Raw genomic sequence first — 16,145 nt, forward strand, 5'->3', positions numbered from 1 at the left:
ATACATGCATATTTGGGTGCATACGAGCAGTTTATTCTCCTGCGTGCATCAAAACAAGGGGGGACATTCGCCCAAGTCAGGCCGGCGTGTGCCGAGTGGATTTTAAAAGCCGCCCGGATACGTACATACTTGCCACTGTGCACACAAATGAAAAGTTCAAAAAAGAGGCAGGGTATTGGCAGAGTCAGAGCAGGGGTATGCACGTTCCTGGATTTTAACTTGAAATTAGCACATAAATACTTAGGCACACAGACACGCTCCAGGGTCTCTTGCTGTATAATTTTACTTCTGCTATGGACGATGTGTAAGTTGTAAAACAACAAAATTCTAGGTTTTAAAGGTTGGGGCTAACAGGGAGGCTTTTAAACTAGGGCGGGGAATTTGAAGTCTTATCCCTTAACTAAGTGAACTGGGAATGAACTTGGAAAACTATCAATAGTGTTGGCACATCCCTTTTAAAATGTCCCCACTTATGTGGTAGAAGCGGGATTTGTGCGCACATGCATGCATCCACTTAAAATGAACACAGGTACATGCGGCAAGGCTATTTAATAAAGTGTGCACATATACGCAGGGATGTTATAAAAAGACTGCATCTCCTGGCGTGGGCCGACAAATGCATGCACATGTGCGCCCAAGCACTGGTTTAAAAGTTACCATCCTGAAGTTTTTTGGGAAAGAGAATTATTATACCCAAATTAAAATAATCCTGTTAGCAGCCTTAAACATCATTTGGACTGATGGGCTAAAAATCCAGATTATTGTATTTATAACATTTCAGGAAATGGAAGTATCCTGTTGAGTGGTGCATTTTTCAGTGAATTTCTGAAGTCTGTTTCAAAGCTCGGATCTCAAACAAACATTTTATTGTCCGTTTTGGATTACCTTGGAGGTTTTTAGAAAAAGTATGCAACAATGGAAATCTTAATCTTAATAGATCTGGTCATGGTCCTAAATAATTCCAATAAAAGCCTTATCCTGTGGTGAAAATGCACTCAAATATTTGTTCACTGATCCATTCTCATTCTTCTGTAAAGCAAAAAAAGTGAGATTATGTCAGGATGATAGAGAACACTGTGCTTCTTATATATTTAGTTTTGTAAACAGAGATGACAGTAGAAACTATTTTGTTTTGTTTTTTTTGAGAGAGCGCTTCATGGAAGGATATGATAGAGGTTTATAAAATTATGTGATGTGTGGAACAGGTTAATAAGGAAAGGGTTTTTACACTAGGACTAGGGAACATTTCCTGAAACTAACAGGTAGCAGATTCAAAGCAAAATTAAGAAAGCATTTTTTTCAGTCACCACATAATTAAGCTATGGAAGTTGTTGCTAGAAAATGTGGTTAAGGCTAATAGTTTAACTGATTTTAAAAAAGGTTTGGGCAAGTTGCTGGAGGACAGATTCCTAGATAACTATTACCTACATTACATGGAGTCCACCCGCGAGCTGCTCCACTCACCTGGTCTCCAGAGCCGGCAGACCCCCTCCATCTGTGGCTAAACACGGCCCACATGTTTCATGGCAAGATGCCGCCAAAACTGCTTCTGCCCTGGCTCCCACAGGCACATGCGTGCCAGACTTTCTGCCCCTTAAAGGCCCCATGGCGGGAGAGTGCCTGCAGTGCCACCTATATCACCTGCTCAACCGTGTTTAGGGCCTTCCAGGCCTCCCCTCACTTCGCCTCAATAACAGGTTGACTCAGTGTAGTGAGTTCCTGCGTTCCTGCCTGCCTTGTCCTTCCAATCCTGACTTCCTCGTCCTTCCAGCCCAGTCCTGCCTTTCCATTGGATTACTCGCCTGTGAATGACATTAGCCTGGACCTTGACTACCCTTGCCTGCCACTGACCCTAGCTTGAACCCAGAACTACGCTGTCATCAGTACCTATGATACTCTCGCCTAAGACCTGCTGGTCCCCCAGAACTCGAGGATTCAACCTAAAGGGAAAGAGGTGGGTAGAGGTGAAGCTTTCAATCAACCGTCTCCTAACCTTGGTCCACCAGCTGTCGGTGGGGACTACAGTGCCTTCCTTGTAGTTTGAACTAACTCTACCACAGCACTAGTGGCTCACAATTCTTACACAGATAGGGTTTGGTTTCTCCACCTCTTAATTCTTGGGGAAAGCAACATGAAGTAGACTTTAATCTCCTGTCCTAAATTCAGCTGGTTGACTTATCTTTCACCAGTGTCACTACACCCATATTATCCCTCTTCTGAAGTCATTGCATTAGCTCCCTATTCGTTCCTGTATACAGTCACCTATAAGTGCCTTCACTCTGCAGCTCCTTGCTACCTGTTCTCTTTTATCTCACTCTACATCCCTCCTCTTGCACTCCACTCATCAGACAAGTCACTCCTAACTATGCCCTTCTTCCCTACTGCCAATTTCTGACTCCATGCTTTCCACCTGGCTGCACCAGGTACTTGGAATAGACTTCCTGATCTGGTGTGTCATGCTCCTTCTTGCACCTTGTTTAAATCCCATCTAAAAACCCACCTTTTTGAAACTACTTTTAAATCTTAAGCCTGCTTTCCTGCTTTCAGTCTCATTAACTAACTCATTTTAATCAGTCTTACTATATGAAATTCCCCAAGTCTCTTTTGTCCTGCATGTTTGTTTTGATTAGATTGTAAGCTCTGTTGAGCAGGAACTGTCTCTTATGTGTTGTTTGTACAGCACTACATACATCGAGTAGCATTATAGAGATGTTAAATAGTAGTAGTAGGAATTTACTGGGTACTTCTAGGTGACCCGAAGGGGCTATTCTTGGAAACAGAATGCCGAGCTTCATGTACCATTGGCATTTCTTATGTGATTATTATTTTAGACCATCAGATTCTTATGTTTGATGGATTAGCCCGGTGTTTCTCAAGTCAATCCTGGAGTAGCCTCTAGCCAGTCTGGCTTTCAGGCTATCCACAATGAATATTCATGAAATACATTTGCAATGCAATGGTAGAGGTTCACATAAATTATATCTCATGCATTTTCATTGTAGATATTCTGTAAACTAGACTGACAAGATCAGCTTGAGAAACACTGAATTAGTCCATATTTCAAATGGAATGCAGACAGGAATGGTGTGACTAAATAAAGAAGAACTAGTAGTTTTGTGTTTTAGTTAGTAATAGTTTTATGTAATGTTTAGAACCTAGGTTCACATTGCAATTTGTTACTAATTGAAAGAACAGTAGGAGGACCAGCTGTCTGATGCTTTAGTTTCTAAGGTTCTACTTCTAATTCTTTGTTGCAAGAGACAGTGATCACAGCCCCTAGATGGGAGGACAGTACTAGTCTATAGGAGGGATTCAGGTTTCTCATATATAGGTCTGTGAAGGAAGTCAAAGTATGTCATGAACACTTCTGTTCTGATGGCTGGATTATAGAGGGAGATGTTGTGCCTAATCAGGGAAATCTCCTGGCAGTCACAAATGAAAGGGTTGATAAAACAAGGAGGTAGGTGATCTAAAAAAGCCGTGGGGGCAACACAAACAATAGATGCTAAGGAATGTCCATTGATATTCTTTATTAGGAGACTTGTTAATCCAATAAAAAGACGCCCGACTCAGGCTGAGTTTCACCCCCACACGGGGGCTGCCTCAGGGGCTGTATGAGAAATATTTTATATGAGTGTGATGAGTCTCACGCCAATGAATTTTCAAAAAGGCTGTGAATCAGAGTGAAATATCAACAGCGTTGAGAAGGAGGCCAGCGTGCTGTTTGATATACTATTTTGATCCATACGCCCACAGCCTTGAGTGTCTGTAGCCTCGGCGCACATCACAGTGTATTGAAAATAACTGTCTTCATCAAATTGTCAATCACGTTTTGCAAAAGACCGGTTACACTGTTGATATTGGAAGAGGAAAGAGGATGGTCAGTTTCCTCAACTGTGACTTCAAAAAAGGAGACAGTAGTGAAGGCCAGGGGAAAGGTAAAGAAGTGGGGGAGAAGGAGATAGTGGTGACCTAGTTGAGAATTCAACTAATTTTGTGAATCTTGTCACAAAAGTGGGGGAGGGAGACGAAGGAAGTTTGAGGGAATCAAGTGTGCCATAGAGATGGTGAAGGTTGGATGCAGGAGAGTTTGTCAGATGGATAAATTAGTCTTGCTCGGCAAGTACAATAGCCTACTGGAAGGAAGTCAGCACGAATTTGAAATATAAGTCTATGTGGGATTTAAGCCAGAGACGTTCTGCAGATCAGGTACAGGAACATAGGAAATAAATTCTAGGAGTGAGTCAAAGCAGGAGTTTGGGGCAGGATGGGGAGGGGCAAGAGTAAAGCAGAGGAGAGTATAGTGTAAGATGAAACTGCTTCATCAGCTTACTCAGTGTAGTGGAGGAAAGACTAGATTGAAACAATAGCATACAAGGGTCGACAGCCTGGAGATTCCTGATGCTGTTGGTGACTGGATGAGGCTATGGAGGAGGTGGTTTAGTGTGAAAGTTATGAGATGATGGTCAGAGAGGAATAACTGAGTTGGAGGATAGGACTAAGTCAAGGCAGTGGCCATGCTTATGATTAGGGTCAGTAAAGCAGAGTTGGAGATCAAATGAGGAGGTTAAGGAAAGGAGTTTTGAGGCATAGGAATCAGATGGGTCAAAGAAAAAGGTAAGCCAAGAATCAAAGTTGATGAGAAAGGAGGAGGATCAATAAATGACAACTATCTGGCAAGATAGTGAGGTGAATAGGCAGATTTAGTGGGCCTCAAAGGGAAAAAAAAGTAGAATTTAGATACAAGAATGCATTGAAACCTACATGAGGGGGAGAGCAGCAATCCACCACCACCATTACCACCATATCCTACTGTTTGAGATGTATGGGAGAAAATTTAATCTCCATGACAGAGAGCAGCAACTGAAGACGAATCCTCAGGAGAAAACCAGGTTTCAGTGAAGGCAAGGAGATGAAGAATATGAGAGATAAAGAGGTTATGAATATAGGCAAGCTTCTTGGAAATAGAATGGGCATTCCACAGGGAGAACGAGAAAGGAAAAGAAGAGGGAGGGAGAAGGGGGAATAGTCATAAGACTGGAAGGGTAGCGGTTTGATATGTGCCCATGGGATGAACGTTGCCTTGGAGGGCCAGAACTGAGAATGAAATCTCCAGCTGAGAGTAGGAAGAAGAGCAGGAAAATATGTATAAGAGGATTAGTTATGACAGCGACAAAGATGAGATGCTGTTAGGGAGAATGGAGATGGCTGGATAAAAGGAAAAAAAACTTTGAAGTTCAAGAGCAGTGGATAAGGTAGATTATAGAATGGCAGGTGAAATAAAGAATATAAAGAAGGTGGATTTGGGATTAGTAGTGATTTGCAGGAGGGAATAAGATTGGGGAGGATTAGCATCAGGAAGAGAAAATGTAGTAGGAAATAAACCAAGGCATGCAACCTGCCCAATATTTGGCCAACTGCTCAAGGAATGCGAGGTGGGAGCAGCTGAAGCTCAAAGAGGGTTGTGATGATTTCCCAAGTCAAACACCAAGACAGCTGAGAAAAATATATAGAGGCACTACAAACGTCCCAGTACCTGGCATGCTGCTCATAAAGCATAGGGAGGGAGCAACAGAAGCCTGAGGTGGGTTGTGGTGACTTCTGGAGTTAACCACCAAGGCAGCTGGGAGAAGTATTCAGATGGGCTGAAACCTCCCCATCTGCATACTTCTCCTCCTTACTAATACCTTCCTCCTTATCAGTACCTTCATTATTTCTCCAACTATGGAAGTCAGGATCAAGATCAGGGCCAGGCTGAGATCAGAAGCCAACGAATCCAGCCACAACTACAAAATGGGAATAGAAGCACATTGAAGTAAATAAAGGACCAAGCAGCCAGGAAAAGTTTAGACAAAGCTGGGATGAGCTTTTGAACCAGCCAGGAGCAGAAGTCAACAGGAAAGTTAAATGTACTGGCTAATCAGGGCTGGTTCCTGCTAGTCAACTAATCCAGAGCCTTAGTACGATGAAAGATAAATTCATAAAAAAAAGGAGGCAAGGTGGATGGCTAGTATTTATCTCTAAATGATAGATTGCTCAACAGGGAGAGAAGCTGGCTTTAAAGTCTTGACATACTGGATCAAAAACAGCCCTTCATGACACACAAAGTCTAGATACTGTTTCCAGAAAGCTGATTTGCTTCCCTATGGGAACATATCCTAAGGTGCTCACAATTTCAAAATGTTCCTGCAAGAGCACATTTAACAGGAGACCTCTTGACATTCTGTATAAACATTGTTCTTAGGGCAGAGAATACCTGGAAATAACTGCAGATTCACTTACTCAGCAGGTGGCCTGCAGCATCCTACAAAGCGCTCATTCCCTTATCCAAGAACTTGAAAAGAAAATTAAAATCCTTTTTCTTTCTGGCTTAACTCTCCTCCCAAAGACATTTGTTTTAGCACTTTTGAAAACATCTCCCGTTTAACCATTTCAGTCATCATGAGTTGAAGAAAACTGGGAACTGCCATAGTAACCTACATTAGCATTCATTGCAGACATCACACTGATACATGTGATATAAGACAGTAACTTGAGCACCTGAAAAGTGACCTTAGCAAATGAGTAAAATACACAGGGCTTCTTTTGTAAAATATAATAACTAAAATGTATTATGACATTAGAGCAAGAAGACTTCACTACACAAACAATGGAATCTATTGAGCCAGGAAAAATGCAAATCAATATTTTAAATATTCCTGTTGGTATTGTTGCTTTAAAACATTGCACATAGCCAAGATAGCTAGGAAATATCACGGGCATCTGGGCTTGATGATCGGGTTGCCCCTGGACGGAAATGCGCTTACTTGGAGAGGCAGGGTCAGGAACTGGATAATCACCAGGAAAAGCACATGGAACAGTACTGGATCCAGACACAAGCAGGACACTGAACTGTGAAGCAGGAAACTTTATGTGCAGAAGTACTGTGCATAAATACAAGTGTAGGAATCATGGAACAGGATACAGTACTTTAACTGAACAAGGATTGGAAATCAGGAAACAAACAGGTAGCATCTTGGCATCTGCCACTTGACACTGTGTGTCCTCTGAGCATGCCTGATATACTGCTGCCAGTAAGAGGCCCACCCAGTACTTGTCCAATTGGATGAGAGGGGGATGGGAGGGGGTATGACCCTCCCAGTAAGCAGGACTCCAAAGAAAGCCAGTAGCCGTTCAAGATCTGTAGCACGTTTATGTCCTAGTCACAGGTCCAAATTCCACTGCTCTGACAGGTAAATTGCTTCTTATATTAAAGAACTTTTATAGCTTTTTCTAAAAATTTTATATAAGTAAAAATTGTTAGCAAAGAATATTTAGTGATTTTCAGATGATGTGCCCTACTTTTTCAATCTTATCTGACTCCATTATGGGCTCTTTGCTGGCTAGCAGGGATTTAGAATCAATGTGAGAGGCACATGGTGGTCCAAAAATTAAAATAAATAGCTTTATTAAAAAAAATATATATATTTTACCCTTATATGAATTCATAGCCCTATCTTGTATACAATGTACATTTTATCTTGCAGAACGTTTTAGTTGACCAGTTTGAAATGCTGCTTTAAAAATTAATTCTAAAAAATGTGGTTGCTTTTTTGTAGTTGACCATTTGCAGCTTCACCAATTTAGTGATGGCCAATCTTTTTGTCTTTGGGAAACATTAAAAAGTGATGAGAAAATCTGGGGGTTAACCATAAAAAACAAGGTCGCTACAAAATCACAATCCATCACATTTTCATACTGTGCATGTGGAAAACCTGAAGCATTTTCAGATGATACAACAGCCATATTTGCCCGATTTGCTGTTCATTTAGAAAATGACAACCATAGGCTATTCATCCTGTATTTTATGTCCAAGTTCCCGCCATTCTGCTCACTCACCCTTCGATTCCTTCTGCCCAGCTGGCGGCTGCCTACACTCTTTGAGAAATTTCCCAGTAGGACACAACAGGGGATCTGAGGCCAGCAAGGAGGGCAGGACCTGGAACAAGCTATGAAAAAGTGGAGTAAAATGTCTTTTCCTTAAGTGAACAGTGCCACCAGAGGTTTTCCTGTAGTCATGTTATACACCTGTAGATCTTCATTTCAGCACAGGCAACATTTAACTGTTAACAGTGTTGAACTGTCCTATTTGATACTTGTCTGCTTGCGCCCCTCTCCCACCCCAAAATAAAATAGCAAAACAGAATTATGTACAGTGAAGCAAATCCTAGATTTTATGGCAGTCTGCCTCCTCTCCACAAATACTTTAAGATCCTGAAGAACTGCCTCACCAAAAGTTCTCTACCTGGCGCTACATTTGCTAAAGTACCACCTGACTGGTTCAGGGGACATCTTCATTGTCAAATTAATCTTCACAAGTGTTCATTGAAAGGAAATCTGCTTTATATTGCATTCTATATATGTAAACTCATATTAGAAATTATACTTCATCATGGCATAATTTAACAGCTTGTTCATGTTGGTCTGTTGCTTTTTGCAAGTTGCTTTTACATGAAATGTGATGTGTTATATTAGCACATTATTTTTGAAAACTCCTGGGTAGTGTATTATATGAACAGATGTTAAGATATCACTTGAAATGGTAAATACATTGTAGCACTGTATTTGTAAACTCATCAGACATGAAACTGGTTTTTGCACCCAAATTAATATATTAGGAGACCAAGTGACCTTATCTGAGTTTCTCTGCATTATAGATGCCATAAATTAGGTCATGAATAATAAGCAAAGTAGGTTAAGTTTGTAAATCTTGTCATTCCCACCAATACCATCCAACTTGTTTATCCTCTCATCCAGCTGAAAGGACAGCTATTTGTTGTGTCACATTACTAATGATCCGGATCCATCATTACTAATGATTCATTGTATATGTCTGGATAAATTCATTGATATTAAAAACATTTTTAGACAGAAAGATCAACCTGGTACTGCAAACCTAATAATAATGTTAATGGGTTAGATCTTAAAGGCTTGCTGAAAAAGTAGCTGTCGAGAGTCTGTTAAGTTATGCTTATCTTACTGCTGGTGGCAGATAATAGAAGGAAAAACAGTATCTTGAAATTTAAAAAAAAAAAATATATATATATATATCAAAATGATCTGACGAATGTAAATCATTAGTGTTCACTTTTCATCTTTTATAGTATGAATTATAATATATGATCAACTTTCTGTACCCTGAAGTGTTAAAATATATGCCACATAAAAGTTAAAAAAAAAAATTAATCTATTTCTACAGCAGCAACCTAGCTCATCGATACTACCTGGCAACTGACCCAGTCACAGGGGATCTGTATATTTCTGATTCTAATGCACGCAAAATCTATCGTCCAAAGTCACTTTCTGGTGCAAAAGACCTGACAAAAAATGTTGAAATAATAGCGGGAATAGGAGAGCAGTGTCTTCCTTTTGATGAAGCAAGATGTGGTGAAGGAGGAAAGGCTGTAGAAGCGACCCTCACAACTCCCAAAGGTAAAAGGGTTTTAATTTATTATATTCAAAGAAATATAAAGTGAATGTCTAGTTGTACTGAATGATCTGGCAGTTCTTAGCAGCTACACTTACACAAATGCTCCTGACTTCTGATGGTAATGAAGCTACTTAATTATATCTCTAAAGATTCTTGTGGTAAGTACATAGATTAGTCACTGATATTTTAGTGCAAGCACTTTTGCACAATTGCAACATAAAATAGTATTGCCTCTCAGAATATATATATAACTTCTTATAAAAAGAAGTTTCACGTATCTGCTAATGTTACATTTTAGTTGTATTGTAAAAGCCACTGTAGATCTCTCACACTCTCCTGCTTATGACATGCAGCATTTATCCATGAACAGACTATTACCAGCTGCATTTCATTCTAGTGAAACTCCCTGCAGTAGTTCATACCTTCTAAATGCTTCTATTAGAAGCCATAGTGGCCAATAGCTTATGAATGGATGGCAGGGTATTTTATTTTAATTGCTGTTTCAGTCCTAAATACAAAAAAACAGCACAACAAGCTCTCCAAATATTTTTGTACTTAAAATGTACAGGAGCAATCCTTTCTAAGCACTTCATATAGGGATTATCAACTGCAATGTTAATAGCAGCAATGAAATGTAATACTATCCTAATAAAATGTGGAGTTCATTAATTTGTCTAATAAACATGATTTTTCTTCAATAAAGGAATTGCTATTGACAAGAATGGATTAATCTACTTTGTTGATGGAAAAGTTATCAGAAAAGTGGATCAAAATGGAATAATTTCAACTTTTCTTGGCTCCAATGACTTGACCTCAGCACGACCTTTAACATGTGACACTAGCATGCATATTAGTGAGGTATGTTAAAATGCAATTATACTTCAGAATTAATGTAGTCCAGCAGTGGCTGATAACCTTTGACTTATTGAATCTATACCAACCACTTAATTTTGTTGCAAAATGAACATATCATGAGACCACTAGGTTTTTTTTAGGAGTGTGCAGCCACAAAAAATTCTTTTTAGTTTGGTTTGGTTTTGGCTATTTGTTGTGACTTTTATTCTGAAAGTCCCATTCATTTCCATTTGTTTTCAGAAGTATGCATGTAAATAATGTTTTACGAACATAAAATAGAATTGTATGATCACAAGTTATATTTACATGCACAGAACTCTGAAACTGAATTGAACAAATGTGAATCCCAAGGTTTTAATGTCCGAATCTAAATATATTATCATTTATAAAACTCTGTTTCCAACACATGTAATACAGATGGATATAATATGCTTATTTGAAGTGCTAGTTAAGTGCCTGTAGATGATCAGATATACCAGAATTAAACAGGTCTGGGAAGGCGTCTTTCATTTTGAAGTGCACAGAAGTGCCAAATGCATTCTTTGTGAGAGGAACTGCACTTGGGCACTGTTTGGCTCTGCACCCAAACAGATGACTGACGGTCAGACAGGCATAGTCTTCCCTTTCATGCATTCTGTTTCACGTATAACAGCTGGTAGCAAGGAATGCAGGAAAACATTGTTTATTTTTTTTCCATTTTGGGGGGCATTCCCCCCGCCCAGGTATTATTTTGTTTAATGTGCATTTTGTTTCCATATTTTGTAGAAATGAAATAAACATTAAGAAAAAAAAACCCAAAACAGAAAAGAAAAAGAAACAGGGCCATCTCAAGCCCCTTGAGTCCCATCTCATCCACCCCAAAGTGCTCTGGCCCCCATCTGTGAAAGTCTGCCAATGCCTAGTCCTAGCAGGTAGGCTCAGTGTTGAGGTCCAGCCCAAGGCCAAGGCCCAATGCTGGGGCCCAGACTGAGCCCTAAGCCTGATGCCGCACCGTAAACTGAGGCCTGGTCCCGATGTCAACACTTAGTCCTGACACCAGGGCCCAGCCTGACCTGCCCCAAACCCTAGATCAGGCCTCCAATGTTTTTTCTCTTCTTCCATTCTTCAAACATTGGTGCATCATTTTCTGAAGAATTAAAAAACAGAGAAAATGTCAGAGGCCTAGTCTTCAGCCTCAGCAGTATGTCTGGGCATTGGGCCTAGGCCTCAGGATCAGGCCTGGGCCTCCAATTGGGCCTAGGTCTCAAGCTGGGCCCTGGTGTGATGCCTAGGCCTCAGTGCCAGCACTGGGCCTCAGGCCAAGCCCCAGCATTGGGCTTAACCAGGTCCAGGCCTTTGGCATCAAGCTTAGGCTTTGGTAACAGCACTGGACCTCAAGCTGAGCCCCGGCCTCAGGCTAAGGCCTTGGCAGTGAGATCAGACCAAGCTCAGGCTTTGGGCCTAATCTTAGATCTTGGTGCAGGAATCAGGCCTCATACGGGGCCTCCATGCTAGGACCAGGTTTTGGGCCAAGTCCTGACATAGGGCCTAGGCTTCAGATTTTTCCTTTTTTTTTCAAAATGAATTGAAAGTTCCATTTTGAAAGCAACATGAAACAAAATAGGAAATATCATTGGCATTTTCTATTTGTTTCAAATGAATGCACATCCCTAATTGGTAGCATGCTGTTTTAGGTTAAACTAAATCAGTTAAACAAATAATTCATTGCTATGAATTCTCTAAGATTTTAAACTATAAAAATAACCAATGCTTGCTTACAGAAAAGGTTTAGCTAGTATACAGGAAACCTTAAAGTGAAAACATACTATAATAATGTTTTCTCCTAGAACAAGCAGCATGTGAGAACACTCACAGGTGGGTGATATCTTCGTACAGAGCCCTCTTCATAAGCTTCACTGCATAGCTTCTAGAGCTTTGGAGAACCCTTCACTTCTTTTTTTTTTCCATGGAGCTTTTTAGTTGCCACAATTCTGAGATAAAACTCAATTTTTTTCTTATCCCCTCCAGCCATTCCTTTCATTTGGTATCCTTTGTATCACAAGTTTTCACTTAGCCTTTATCTCCCTAGTTATGGTTTTTTGTTCTTTTTAAAATTTTCTTTATTTTACTATGGCCCATTGACACATGTGGCAGTTTATCAAAGCAGCATCAGTTGGGCCATTTTGTCTCCAAATTCGTTGTTTGATTTTGTATTGACTATTTTTCATCTAGTGTCCCTCTAACAAAAATAACCAATGGTATCTGTGTCTCAGACAGCCCTATTTTCTTGGTCACAGACACCCATGACAAATGTGTGCTGTGCCTCCTTCCGGCACAATCATGACATCTTGAGATGCTCCACATATGGGAAGATGATTTCCAGAAGCTAATGAATCAGTCAAGAGCTCATGGAAAAGCTCTTTGAATTAGATGTACAAGCCATTTGCTTTAGAATTGGAGGCAACAAGATTGAAGGTTCTGGAGCTGCACCAGATGCTGATAGTGCATCATTATTGAGGAAGCATCATTCTTCATTGACATTGAGCACTTACAATGGGTGCAGGGACAAAAAACTTCTCTGCTTCCTTTCACCCAATGAAAGTGAAGAATTTCACTTCACTGATATTGGCACTGAGGGACACCAATGCAGTACATCAAGTAAAGTTGAAGAAGCACCTTCATCTGTCTTGGCTGATTCCTGGTGACAAAAGCAGGGAGATATTGATAACAGCCGTTCGTCCTCCCAAGTATCCCCACAGAGAAGGTTGCTAACCTTTGAAAGAGCATATGGGGGAATGTGACAACGTCTAAGGGCCCAAATTACAGCATCTGATGTGCCTCAGGTGACCCAGGAAGATGCAAATTTCCTTCTGCCTTCCACCCTGTGTTGGCAGTAACAGTTTTCAAAGAAGAAATTTGCAGGAAGATCCAAAAATCATTGGAATGTCCCAGGAAAATGATCTAGGTGTCATCATGGATAATATGTTGAAATCCTCTGCCCAGTATATGGCATCAGCCAAGGAAGCAAATAGAATGCCAGGAATTTTTAGGAAAGGAATAGAGAGTAAAACAGAATATCAAAATGATTCTGTATCACTCCTTTGAGCAACCACACCTTGAATATTGTGTGCAGTTCTGGTCACTGCATGTCAAAAAAGATATAGCAGAATTAGAAAAGGTGCAGAGAAGGGCAACCAGAATTTTAAAGGGGATAGAATGATTCCCCTATGAGGAAAGGCTAAATATGTTAGGGCTCTTCCATTTGGAGAAGAGATAGCTAAGGGGAGATATGATAAAGGTCTAGAAAATACCGAATGGAGTGGAATGGGTAAACACAAATCGGATGTTTACTCTTTCAAAACGTACAAAGACTAGGGGACATTCAATAAAGTTAATATATGATATATTTAAGACAAATAAGAGAAAATGCATAATTAAACTCTGGAATTTGTCGCTTGAGGATGTGGTGAAAGCTGTTAGTGTAGCTAGGTTTAAAATAGGTTTGGACAATTTCCTGGAAGAAACGTTTATAAACCATTATTAAGATGGACTTGGAGAAACCCACTGCTTATCCCTGGGAGAAACAGCATGGAAAATGTTGACCTTTTGGGATCCTGCCAGGTGCTTGTGACCTGGGTTGGACACTGTTGAAAACAGGATACTGGGCTTGATGGATCTTTGGTTTGACCCAGTATGTAAAATCTTATGTTCTTATTCTTGATTCAATGCACCAGCATCAACATCAGTGCAGACTAAGATCCAACTTATCTTGGAATCTCTGTGCACCAGCAACTATGAACTCAATATCTGTAATCAGAGGGGCAGTGTTATTGATACTACTTCCACCACTATCTATCCTCCAGAGCATCAGGAGGGGAAGCCTCCCATCACACCAGAATGCATTAAGGCCAAGGACCTTCATCACCTAAAATCCTTTCACTGGTGTTGATGGAAAGATAGATGTACACTCTTGCTATGTCACCAATCCAGCCATCACATTAAGAGTCTGAAGCTTCTTGGTGGGTACAGTTATGGATCTGAAGATTTTCTGAACAGGAATCTTCAACAGGTTTCTGCTCTGACACCTCTTCTCCACTGAAAAGGAAGAAGTCCATAACTAAGGATCTTCTGTAATGTTGTTAGGTAAATATCTAAGAAGGAGAAGGAGACAGAGCCCTGGGCTCAACTTTTGGGTAGACTAAAATCTCCAACCCCCAAAGGAAATTTTGTTAGTACCCATCCATGATAGTCTTAATTTCTACCTATTTATTTATTTATTTGTATTCTGCTTTTTGGCACTTCAAAGCAGATTACATTCAGATACAGTATGTATTTCCCTATCCCCAGAGGGCTTAACAATCTTATCTGGGAGATGCATCAAGCTGCAATAGTGCTCTAACATGCGTTATATCAAGTATATTGCGTGATATTTTGCATCTCCCCACCCAGGTTCCCTCCCCTATTACAATGATCTTTTTGCATGTGATTTGCATGCATGAATAATGCAAATGTATGCAAAGAAGATTATGCATAGGCAATCCTATGCAAATATTTTATAGCGGCCGACCGAGATGGTGGTCAGCCGAGATAAAATAACACCTCCTCTTGGAAAAGTAAATGTGAGGTGGGTGGCCTGGTACCCTAATGCAGGTCACGAGGTTCATGCCTTACATAATGGCGGCATACAAAAAAAAAATCACAGCAAAGAGATGCTGAGCGGGGGGGAGGGTGTGTCAGGGCTGACCCCCATCTCAACTCGAGGCCACCACTCAAGGTAGCCCTGACTCCCCACAAAGTTTAAAACTGAAATAAATGAACCTGCACGACGATGAACAAGGCTCCCCATCCCCCAATCTATCAAATAAAAAAGTTGTCCTGCTACCAGCCCCCAACCCACCAGTTCATTGAATAAAACGGTTGCCCCGCTCCCGGCCCCCTCACCCTAGTCCATAAAATACAAATCTAGACCAGGTACGGCCCCCTCTTTCCATACCCAGCCCCCTCCCCAAAATGTTAAATTCAAGAACAGGGGCCCTCTTCAGCCACCCTCCCATACCTGCCCAAACCTTAAAAGGATCCCCCGTGGGGGCTGGGAGCATCTTCACACCTGGCCCAGTTGGCACCATTTTTCAAAATGGCCAAGGTCCAATCCCTGGACTTTATTCAAGTCACATAGTTGTACCAAAATCAGGTCGGCGCATTTTGTAAATTGGCACTGACTGGGTCAAGTGTGAAGGTGCACCTGGCCCTGAAACTGGATCCTTTTTAAGGTTTGGAGGGTGTGGGAGGGGATCATGAGTGGGGGAAGGGTGGCTGAAGAGAGAGCGGAGCCCAGAACCCTGTTTTTGAATTTAACCTTTCAGGAAAGGGGGTTGGTTTGGAAAGGGGTGGCTGAGGCCTGGTCTAAATGTTTATTTGATGGGTAGTGGGGCCAGGATCTAGTCTAGATTTTTATTGAATGGACTGGGGGGGGGGGGGGTTGAGAGTGGTAGGCCGGGAATGGAACAATCATTTTATTCAATGGACTGGGGGATGGGGGGGCCAGGAGCAGGACAACCTTTTTATTTGATGGACTGGAGGGTGGGGGCCACAGCTGTTGCCACATGGGTTCATTTTTTTCAATTTTAAACTTTGTGGGGAGTCAGGGCTGTGCTCAACCTTCCCTCTTTGTAATGATTGCATTTTTTGTGGGTCAGCAGACCTTTAAGGAGATGATGGTCCCTTGAAGTTGGGTCGCCATCATGTTAAAGGGCCATTATGCATATTTTTTTGCCCCACTTGTTTTGGCCACAAGACAAAAGAATGTGCCACTGAGCCGCAAAGTATTTTCAGGGGAGGGATC

At 41.1% G+C, this 16,145-nt stretch overlaps 1 protein-coding gene across 4 annotated transcripts in view; it reads left to right on the plus strand.

Annotated features, from left to right (window-relative positions):
• Positions 1 to 16,145, plus strand: part of TENM3 (teneurin transmembrane protein 3) — a 1,731,308-nt gene that overhangs the window by 1,641,423 nt on the left and 73,740 nt on the right. For all 4 annotated transcript variants that reach the window (XM_029581140.1, XM_029581227.1, XM_029581302.1 and 1 more), the window contains 2 exons: positions 9,239 to 9,471; positions 10,173 to 10,327. In XM_029581140.1, the coding sequence (XP_029437000.1) occupies positions 9,239 to 9,471; positions 10,173 to 10,327 (388 nt within the window). The remainder of the gene's footprint in view (positions 1 to 9,238; positions 9,472 to 10,172; positions 10,328 to 16,145) is intronic.

This window comes from Rhinatrema bivittatum, chromosome 1, assembly GCF_901001135.1.
Source record: "Rhinatrema bivittatum chromosome 1, aRhiBiv1.1, whole genome shotgun sequence".
Classification (NCBI taxonomy): Eukaryota; Metazoa; Chordata; class Amphibia; order Gymnophiona; family Rhinatrematidae; genus Rhinatrema; species Rhinatrema bivittatum.